The sequence below is a fragment of the Rhamphochromis sp. 'chilingali' genome (assembly GCF_963969265.1).
Source record: "Rhamphochromis sp. 'chilingali' genome assembly, chromosome: 4".
NCBI lineage: Eukaryota > Metazoa > Chordata > Actinopteri > Cichliformes > Cichlidae > Rhamphochromis > Rhamphochromis sp. 'chilingali'.
Genome location: NC_137948.1, coordinates 11,696,420 through 11,707,656, shown reverse-complemented (window position 1 = coordinate 11,707,656; position 11,237 = coordinate 11,696,420). Strand labels below are relative to the sequence as shown.

At 38.4% G+C, this 11,237-nt stretch overlaps 1 protein-coding gene across 1 annotated transcript; it reads right to left on the bottom strand.

The window, feature by feature from the left end:
* Nucleotides 1-544: 544 nt before the first annotated feature.
* LOC308395651 (uncharacterized protein) lies at nucleotides 545-6,238 on the bottom strand. The gene is made up of 5 exons (XM_080880569.1): nucleotides 6,110-6,238; nucleotides 2,036-2,335; nucleotides 1,812-1,853; nucleotides 1,528-1,635; nucleotides 545-1,314 (listed from the first exon to the last, which is right to left on the bottom strand). Exons 1-5 carry the CDS (start codon nucleotides 6,147-6,149, stop codon nucleotides 1,013-1,015), a joined length of 792 nt encoding a protein of 263 aa, XP_080736695.1. The 5' UTR covers nucleotides 6,150-6,238; the 3' UTR covers nucleotides 545-1,012.
* Nucleotides 6,239-11,237: the final 4,999 nt, after the last annotated feature.

Sequence of the window (11,237 nt, the reverse complement as noted above, 5' to 3'; positions counted from 1 at the left end):
GGGCTTGTGAATCATGATTCATGAGTCAGTAAAGTGATCCTCGAGTATTGAACAATTCGTTCATGATTCACACATCACTAGTAGAGAACAAGCTTAAATGTTCTAAAATGGTTTGCAGCCTGGAGCCCCTTCCAGCTCTCACAGGGCAAGAGGCAAACTGACAAGGTTCTCAGCAAACTGCAGTCCATTTGTATTTACATACAGAACAACACTAAACACTAAAGAAACAATTGACAAGTAGGTTCTGGGGGCACACATATCATCTGTGTGTTTTGTATTCAGACTCAAAGTATAACTCTGCTTTCCTTCAAACAGTTTCTTACTTACAAAAGACCTTCTGGTGACTGATGGGTCTAGTTGTCTTACCCAATCACAGCTCTGTCAAAAAGGCATGCAAAATTGTTGCTACTGCTCAGTCATCTTCAAAGAGGAAACAAATGTGCAGAATTTGAGTTGTTTATGAAATACTTGAACTGTTTATTTTCAGAGATTTTATTTAAACAAGATTTTAGACACAATAAACCTGTTTTAAATCATTGGAAAAAGAGATGTGTTGTGCTCAGTGCTCAACACTCACTGCACAGTCAAATGGTAAATGGTCTGAGTCTGAATGGTCTTTTTTTAAACTTTGGTTTCAATCCATCAGGTTTCAGGTCACCAAGTCAAAATTCAAATTAGGGCTTTGATCCTATTCTAGGGACCTTAATCAAAACAAAGCTACGTTAGACACATGCGAATGAACCCACAACCTCTTTCTTTGCTCATATCACTTTCTCAGTTTCAGTCTCATATAAATAAGCATGTATACAAAACACATATACAATAGAAAAACAGAGTCTGAAAAAATCTATGTATTGTTTGCTATGTATATAATTTTCACATTACACATTATGCCTGATATGAAGTTAAATAACAACTTGGAGCTGGATTTTTAAAATATTTAAATCACAAGAAGAAAATACATGTTATAATCAAGAAGTGAAATGTTCCAGTAGAAATACTTTGTCTAACATCAGCATTGAGTTGAGATGTTGCTATAGATTGTAGATTCTTCTGATGATTTTGGCTTAGAGGATGATTTTATAGACGCTACATAGTCGGGTGCAGCCATGCTGGACTCTGTTTGATTTGTGAAGGTAACAGTCGTGTAGATGAGATTGCCTGAGTCCTTCTGAGGCTCTGATGTATCTTGATGCTGATTGGCGCTCTTAGTTCCACCATCTGTTTCTTGATCCTCCTTGGATGGAGAGGCATTCTTGTCATTGCAGGCATCTTGTTTTTGACAGGACCTGAACACCAGGTCATAGTACTGTCCTGTAAAGAGGTAAAGACGAACCAGCAATCAGTCATTCCTCTGATATCAAAACTACCCTCATCCTTACTCGACTTTGACTTCCTGAGAATAGTTAGTTATGTAGTTCCACATTATTGAATTAATCAGCCAGTGACAACAACTGTGGTGTTTGAAACGGCTGTTAAATTAGTATTTTGAAGCTACGCAAATAAAAGTTTGTTAATTTTTTATACCAGATGATGCATTGATGTTGCTGTTTCGATGTCTGAAGAAAATCAGAAGTCCCACGCCCAGCACTAGCACCACCACACCGAGAGTTACTCCAGTATACACCACCGTCTCTGAAAACGTTATAGGTCTTATAAATCAGCAACAATATATCACACTGGACTTTATCAGATATATGTACACACACACACACACACACACACACACACACACACACACACACACACACACACACACACACACACACACACACACACACACACACACACACACACAGCCATTTCCTTACCAGAAAGAGAAGCATGTGTATCGGCTGCCTTATCTTGGTTAGCTGTGCACAAATAACAGGAAGTGAAGTAAGTTAATTTTGCCTCAGCTCTGCTGAGCTAGTGTTTCAGTTTTTTTTCACAATCTGAGACCCTGTTGTGAAATACTATTGTCAATGACAAGAAATTTGAAAGTCAGAACAGATAACATAATGAAAGCTTTACGTACAGAATATAATCAACTCACCTAAAACTGTAAGGATTACTTGATTATATGTGTCCAAACCAACTCGTTCAATTCCACACCAGTAAGTTCCAGAGTCATCTTCTTTCAGGTCAGAGATAGTGACACTGAATGTATTTCCTTTATCTTCAATTTTGTATTTTTTATTTGAAATGGTAGTGCTGCTTATGAGGATGTCTTGATATGTGCATTGTCCTTTGCAGAAATATTTGACGGTGGAGTAGGCGTTGGAGTGAGAGCAGGTTACTGTGATAGAGCTGCCCTTGTTTCCTGTTACTGACATAGCTTTAGTCTCCCATAATCCTAGAAAAAACACACGCGCACACACACAGAGCACCAACAGTCAGATCATGTTGTGGTTTATAATCAGAAGTATATATTTGAACTATACTCTGTATTATCTGTAGTTCATCCACTATCTGAAGCCATTTTTGCTGTCTTCTCTTTAGGACTACCGCCTTTCAGCCAGCATACGTTGAATTGGCTGTTGCAGAAAAACAAAATAAGAATAGTTGGTAGGCAGCTCTTCTTAGCTAAAAGACAGAGCTTTCTGTTTCTGAGATAACCATATTATGAATATGCCCTCTCTTACGCATCATACAGAACCAAGTGTGGAAAAAAATGATTCATTACATTTGATATAATATATAATCCTTTTTACTTCCCAGCAGCACAGAGTCCATGTCTATAATACCAAATACAGTTAAAAGAAAACTTTCATATTTCATTGCATTAATCATTAGCCTTTTTTAGTATTATGTGCAAATATAGTTTAATATTCAGTATTTTGCTTACGTACAAAAATAAGCAAGGAGCTTATTTTTGGTTTTGGGGTTTGTTTGTTTTTTCAAACATCAACATAGTTTTATTCTAGATGCTATGCTTACATTTTTTTGGTCTTTGCACTCATTAAACAACTTATTTAATCAAACCAAAAACTAACAGTTTTTAATCAAAACTATTAGCCACTATGATGTGAATAGTTGGTGGGAGGATACTCCGGCTTCCTCCCACCGTCCAAAGACATGCAGTTTGTGGGGATAGGTTAATTGGATAATCCAAATTGCCACTAGGTGTGAATGTGCGAGTGAATGTGAGTATGAATGGTTGTCTGTCTTTGTGTGTTAGCCCTGCGACAGACTGGCAACCTGTCCAGGGTGTACCCCGCCTCTCGCCCTATGACAGCTGGGATTGGCTCCAGCACCCCCCGCGACCCTGAAAAGGAGAAGCGGTAGCGAATTGATGGATGGATGGATGGATGGATGGATGGATGGATGGATGTGAATAGTCAGTTGTTTATTTGCTGGATAAAGGCCTGCAGTCTTTTTTTTGTAGTTTTCAATAAGTCTTATGTTGAGCAATTCCAGCTATTTTTCTTTGGGAAATCTCTCAAATTCCTCCAGATTTAACCTCCAGATTTAATATTTCTTATGGACGTTGGTCACCCCCCAGCCTTTCAATGTGATTCAAATCAGGGCTTTGTGCAGGCTAGTCAACAACCTTCAATTTAATCTTCTGGAGGAAGTTCTTCAGCAGAAGTGACATATGATTATTTTTGGTTGTTGATGTGTTTGAACACAAATCAACAGCCAATACCCAGTTTTAATGCTGACTGCTTGAGGTTTTATTTAACAATCTTCAAATCTTCCTTCTTTCCTCATGATTTATTCCACCTTGATGAAATTCCCAATTTAAGAGACACTGAAGCATCCCCACAGCATAATACTCACTGTGAGGATGGCTTTGGATTGTATGCCTCTCCCATTTTCTGCCAAACATAAGCAGCGCGTCTGTGGCCAAAGAACTCCAGTTTTGTCTCATCTGACCAAAGGACACACTTACAGTATGCATAATGGTTTTCCAGGTTATCCGTGGCATACTCCAGTCTTGAAGATGTGTCTTTTGCAGAATTTTAGTATTTCTTTTTCTCCCAAAAAGTTGATTCATCTGGATGTAACATTTTCAGTGGGCGAAAAGTTTCATCACTAAAAAAAGTAACTTCTTCAGTCTGACTGCAGGTTTCCCCAATCTTTTAAACAGTACATTTGCATAATGACTGAAACTAGTCCACTGAATGAACAAAGGGCTGGGAGGTCAGTTCCTTGATCATTAATATGCAAATTCTCATGACCATTGATCAAAGCCCACTGATCAAAGGCCATGAGGACCATTCACAGAGAGTTGGGGAATGGCTGCAATCACAGCATTGTAAGATGGTGAAAGATGCACCCTTAGGCCACCTCGATTCAGAGATGGTCTTTCCCTTTTCACGTAAATGGCCTCCTTGACTCTGCACTCAAACCAGCATTCCTCCCTGTCCAGGATGTGTACATCCTCATCCTTGAAAGAGTGTCCACTGGCCTGTAGGTGTAAATAGACTGCAGAGTCCTGGCCTGACAAGGTAGCTATTCTGTGTTGTGCCATCCGCTTCACCAGAGGTTGTTTGGTTTCCCCGATGTATAAATCCTGGGAATACTCCTGGCACTTGACAGCGTACACTATTTTACTCTGTTTCTCCAATTTTTGGTGAAGCGAGTTTTGGGTTTAAAAGGTTTAAAAGCCACAGAGACACGGTGTTTAGAAAAAATGCATCTCAGCTGTTGTCCTTCTCTCTTGGATCGACTTTCTTTAGGTGCCTTCTCAGCTTTTACAAATGTCCAGCTGGGATAACCACATTTACTCAGGGCCTTCTTGATGTGATTCTGCTTCCCTGGCCGCTGTGGTATTCGCTCTATGTTGTAGCGTCCTAATGACACCCAGTTTATGCTCCAGTGGATGATGAGAGTCAAATCTTAAATACTAATCCTTGTGCGTAGGTTTACGGTACACATCAGCTTTTAGATATCCCCCGTTAGTGATGGAAATCTCACAGTCTAAGAAGGCTAACCTGCTACTTTTCATGTCCTCCCTGGTCAATTTGATGTGTTGGTCCACCAAGTTAATGTGATCCGTGAATTGTGGAACATCCTGAGATTTGATTTTCACCCAGGTGTCATCCACATACGTGAACCAATGACTTCATGGTATTCCAGGGTAGGATAGCAAAGGGTACATCTTTCGCCATCTTACAATGCTGTGATTGTAGCCATTCCCCAACTCTCTCTGAATGGTACTCATTCAGAGAGAGGGTCTTTGATTAGTGGCCTTTGACCAATGTGCTTTGATCAGTCATCTTTGATCAATGGTCATGAGAATTTCCATATTAAATGGTAAAATGATAAATGGTCTGTATTTGTATAGCACTTTACTTAATCCCTAAGGGCCACAAAGCACTTTACACTACATTCAGTCATTCACACTGGTGATGGCAAGCTACATTGTAGCCACAGCTGCCCTGGGGCGCACTGACAGAGGCGAGGCTGCCGGACACTGGCGCCACCGGGCCCTCTGACCACCACCAGTAGGCAACGGGTGAAGTGTCTTGCCCAAGGACACAACAACTGAGACTGTTGGAGCCAGGGCTCGAACCGGCGACCTTCTGATTAGAAGACAAACTGCCAACTCTAGAGCCAGATCATCCCGAGATCATCAAGGAACTGACCTCCCAGCCCATTGTTCCTTCAGTGGTGTTAGTTTCAGTCATAATGCAAATGTACTGTTTATAAGATTGGGGAAACCTGCAGTCAACTGAGACTGAAGAAGTCAAATGTTTCTCCCATTGAAAACACTACGTCCAGAGGAACAGAATCAACTCTTGGGGATTTACTTACCTGGATGATTGAGCATGCATCAAGATATTTCTTGTTCTGCAACCTTGCAGTGATTGTCTTCTTTGAAACTACAGTTCCCAACTTAGTTATTCACTAATTTCTTGGCAGTTGTTTTCAGGTCTTTAGCCACATCTCTTTTCGTTTTGAAGTCTTTGAAAGATTTATTTTCTTGTGTCTGCCAGGATTATTCTGTACTGCTTGACTCTCTTTGAATTTCTTGATGATGTTTCTCACTATCGCTCAATCCTACTTTGATAATTATTTTTGTTACGCAAAATTTGTGTTTAAATACGCAAATGAGGCATTTCCCATGAAATGTGCAAAGGTTTTTGTAAAAGGATCAGTTAAAAGAGGACAGTAAACTTACCTTCCAAAAGAAATATCACAAAGATCACAGTCATCTCCATGCTTCACGTAAGGTTTCTTTTTGTTACCGTCCTTGGGCTTTACTTTAATCACCCTGATTCTTTGCCCTTGCGAGTCTTTCTAAATGAATACCAAGTCTGCTTTTCTTCACGGGTTCCTCTTTTTCCTTTCACTTCCTGTCTTTCATCAGTTTCCTCTGTCTGATTCTCTCCCCAAAAACCATGACCATCAGCATGTCCCTCCCATGCGCTTTTCTCACAATGAGTAATCAAGAGGTAACAGGTCAGTAAATAATAACTACAAGAAAAACTTCAGATATAAACCTGTTTGTTTATTTTGGTAAATATTATAAAAATTGTAGAGCACAGTGACACTGCTTAAACCATCCACTCAGATTTTTTTGTTTTTCTTTTTTCTTTTTGCCATTTAAACAAAACAAAAATATACACTTAAAGAAATTGCATAAAGATCCAAAAGTTTTGAGTTACTCAGCTCTTTCTGTCATTCAAACACTGTAAAAGGATAAAACTAATATATTAAATCAGGATCTGGATCAGGATTGGTCATTTGATTTCATTAGTTGAATTATTAATTACAGATTTACCAAGCTACTCTATATCACTAGTACTTTTTGTGAGAGGCTGATTGAAACCACACTACTAAGACTTAAGGTATGATTGGCCCAGAATTATCTTTTGACATTTAAACAGTTCATCTCCTCTTTAATAGGTTCATGTTTAGGACAACTATGTACATGAAGACTGTGATAGACATGCTCTTCTAACTGGCTGAGATCCAGATGTTGGTACTGGCAGATATTTCCTAGTACATCCACATCAACATATTCACCAACGCCGAATGAGAGAGCAGACTCCCGATGCTTTGGTAGGAAGCTGGAGCAGAGGTCAGGTGGTGGTGGTAATGGTAAAGATGAAGGATCACCGCAGTTTGGGGCTGAACAGCTGCAGCAACATTGAGGCTCAGCTTTTAGACCTGGCATCATAGTCTCATAGTCAGACGTTATCTGCAAGATACCAGAAGAACACTTAGAGTGAGATCATGTTTTCTTTGTGCTGAGTAAACAATGTGGCATTTTCTGCAGTCAAATTACACATTACAACACTATTGTGTATCTATAGGCATACATGGAGTATATAGATTTTGATTCATCACCTGTAACTATTTATGATTGTATTTTTGTTAGCTTAGAATGAGCCTTTTCTACAGAGCCTTCTTTAAAAAAAGATTCAGTAGGCCAGAGCAGACAAACCACACATTACATTCAAGTGACAGCTGCCAAAGATTCTCCCACATGTTTTGTAAGGGAAAAGTGAGGACGATAGTCAGTTTGTTGGTCATCAACCTCATCCTCAACTCTGGTCCTTTTCAATTAATTAATTTATTTTAAATACATTATTGAAAAATAAAATAGATAAGTGGTAAAAAAAAAGGTTTTTAATGAACAAGCATCAAAATGGTTTTATACTCTATGGAAAGTCACCACTTCTGTTTATGCCCCAGTGGGGGCACAGCCCACAGTTTGAGAACCTCTGCCTTAGAGGAAGGGTTCATTGGAAATAAATACATCTTCAAAAACTACCAGTTTTTAATCAAAGCAGAGACTTGGAAAATTAAAGAAGTCATCACACGAGTAATTACACACAGATTTCAACTACACTACAGGGCTAACAAGCATATCATTCTCCAGTGTATTTTGTGAACATACCTCCATGTCAATTCCTTCGGCTACCACTAATCTGAAAACATGTCCAAAGAAGTAGTGGAGATGGTGGGACATATTGTAACAAAAAACGAAACTTTTAAAGCTTCCAAACTAAAAATCCAGACCTTTTATCAGGCCAGAGAAGTGGGCATGAGCATTAAGACACAATGCATGTGTGATCGTGACACTCACTCACACTGTTTGTGGGAATCATTTTGCTACTCATAAGATAAACATGATAAGACTTTAAAGCCTGAACCATGAAATAATTCAATCCAATGTAAAACAAATGCATATATGAGTTTTAATTTGTCTTATATTGCAGTTTATTGCTAAAATGTATTTATTCATCTTCAAATCAGACTGATGCTGTATAAGTCTCAACTGTATGTATCAAACTAGATGTTAAGGGGATAAGTGAACTTTAGATTACTGTATACTTTTTGCTATGTTGGTCAAAGTGTTTTTATTTGTGTTATTACAGCAGAGAACTTGTCAGCAATGTTATTGTTTTTGTAGGTATCTCTGCTAACACACAGCTTACATTAGCTTTAGGAAAATAGTTATCAGAAAACATTTGCCAGGTAAAGGTATTTTGTGAGCCTGTCAACTCCATGCAGTGATTTTACTATTATTTCCTTTCTGAAGGTGTGTTTTTCCAGAGTAAGCTTATGACATGTTATGTTCTACCTTTATGACTCATCACTGACATCCTCTTCACATTTTGACCTGTTATTGCGATATAACCTTAGGTTTCATGAATGTTTCACATTTCATAAATGTTACTGACTAATAATGAGAAACTTCAAATGTACAGTGTTGAACCACTTTGCTGTTGCTTATACTGCTAGCATATCTAAAAGTGTCTGTGGTGGACAAACCTCTTTATTCTGCGGTGGGATTGATCTTCTGTGTTTCAGAACCAGTAGAAGACATAATGTGAACAGACACACAAACATGAGTGCTGCCACGCACATAACAGCAGTCAGGACCAGCGGCAGGTGGAACAACAGCTGAGGTTCATATGCTGGAACATTTACACAAATACAAATCTCAGTGCTAATAAAACAGATGAAAATACATGCGCACACAAACACATCAAACACATCACTTACTCTCTATTGTGTCTTCACTATTGGCTGGTATTACTTTTACAGGAAAATGAAAATACAAAAAGAGGAATTTATAAATGAGCAAATAAAATGAAAGTATGCACAGAGGTACCCCGACTTCCTCCCACAGTCCAAAGACATGCAACTAATGAGGTTTGGTTAATTTGTGATTTTAAATTGCCCCATAGTGTGAGTGGTTGTCTCTCTCTATGTGTTAGCCCTGCATACGATTGGCAGCCTGTTCAGGGTGTGCTTAAGGCCACCCTATAGTGGCTGGGATTTAGTCTCTGGCCCTCCAACCCTTGGAAAATGCATTGAAAATTCTAATTGAATTCTTATTCAATTTTTAAAAATGCTTTTCTTTTTCAAATTGCTAAATATGTTACTGCAGCATGACTTTTTCTTTGCAAGCATGTAAACTACTGGGTGGAAAAGTTTTCATGAGACTGAAGTACCACTTCTCCTTGCTAAGAGTGAAATTGATTCTGTGCACGTGTTCAAGCCCAAAATAGCCTCTAACCACCCTGTTTCGCTGTTTGTCTGATATGCTGCTGCATCGCTCTTTTCCTTTTTTATCTTCATAAACGCTTCCATTTATTTTGGCTGTTCAGGCCAGAAGTCTCAAACTTTCAGCAGCAGACATGGCTTCCTTTCCGATCATGTCTGTGAAATACTGGTATGTTACCCAAATGATTTAGTCTTGTTTACTTCCTCAGAAGAAACCTCCAGTCAATTGACGAGAAAGTCCCTTATGTTCTGAGTTTCACTTATGAAACTATGAACGTTAAACTACACTAATGCTTAAACGGGGGAAAAAATGTCCTTAAATACACTTGAATATTGCTTGAATGTTGTTTACATGAAAAGGAGATAACTGAATCTGACCTTTTGTAACAAAGCAATAACACAATCAATAACACAAATTTGCTTTTGGTCAGTTAATTATACAAAATTAATTTATAAGTGTGTACTTTAAAGCTTTTCAAGATATTTTCACATTTACATAGAAATATTTTAAAAGATAAAGTTAAAATAAAAAGTAAGTCCAACTTTTCGACTCCACTGTACATCTTTACAGAAACAGAAACCTCATGAAAGCAGAACATGGAATTAGTACGACTGATTTCTCATGAATGTCATTTATGGCCTATTATTTTTGGGGTCACAAACAGAATTCATAAGAGCTATAATATTTTATTCCTGTGAATTCATCACCTTGCTGAACAGCACATATACCTTCTATTTTTTAGCCTTAGTTAACTTATCTAACTTACTTATATCATCTCAGTTGATGTGATGTGACAATAAAAGTGATTTGATTTGATTTGATCAGTTGTGGTTGTCCTATGGGACAATTCCCACTAACCAGAAACCAGTCTGCTCTGAGTAGTTGAAATATGCATAACTGGAGACCATATTTAGCCAGCCAACTGAGAACTGTGGTGTAAATATTTATACTATACCTTGGGAAACATTCAGTTTTATGGCGCTGTGATAATCAGGTTGGAGGCTGATATCCACTCCACACTGATACGTCCCACTGTCATTTAACCTCAGTTTATCCACCTTGACAATGAAGAAGCTTCCAGTGGTGTTGTCGTACATGGAGAAGCGTCCTTTGGTCTCCCACCGGTTATGTTTGTCTGTCATTATCAAGTAACTGGAGCATTCATCAATACGGCACAGGTACTTCAAATTCTCCGTCAGGCCATTTGGATATTCACATCTGAAGACAAAACTCTCACCTTCCACACCAGAAAAAACTGTGGTTTTGGTGCTGATTACTGCTGTCATAAAACATTGGTGTTAGTTACACATTTTAATTATTTTTGTAATAAGCAGTCTAGTACTAGGTTTTAAATCTAAATACTATAAAACTCACCTTGGATGTGTAGTATAGTAATAATGACAGCTGTAGTTATTCTCCATGAGTCTAAGATGGTTCCCATTACTTCTAATTTACCTTCAGGCCAGAGTCAGGTTCTCCCCTCAGCCACTGAAGAAGGTAACAACCTGGACTAATGATTGTCTCCCTGTGTTCAGTCAGGTGCTTTCATGGTTATGGCTTTGAAACTCTTCCTCTTTCATGTAAAAAACTGTACACCCATAACATTCAACCACTGCAGGAAGCGGTTTCATTTTTTATAATAAACCAACTGTGCACCAGTTATTCAGCACGTTTAGTGACTGTCGAACTTTCTTCAGCATTAAGCAGGTAGAGAGATTTTATATTTTTCATAGAGATGGTAAAAGAAACTAATGTTGGACTAAAATTTGGTAGGTTCTTGGAAAAA

Bases quoted from the DNA above. Each gene is read 5' to 3' on its own strand.
- LOC308395651 (XM_080880569.1), bottom strand. From the start codon at position 6,149: ATGGAGATGACTGTGATCTTTGTGATATTTCTTTTGGAAG. The intron at 1,854-2,035 runs GTGAGTTGATTA...ATTTGTGCACAG, and splicing joins AGTAATCCTTACAGTTTTAG to CTAACCAAGATAAGGCAGCC. The intron at 1,315-1,527 runs GTATAAAAAATT...ACCTCTTTACAG, and splicing joins CAACATCAATGCATCATCTG to GACAGTACTATGACCTGGTG.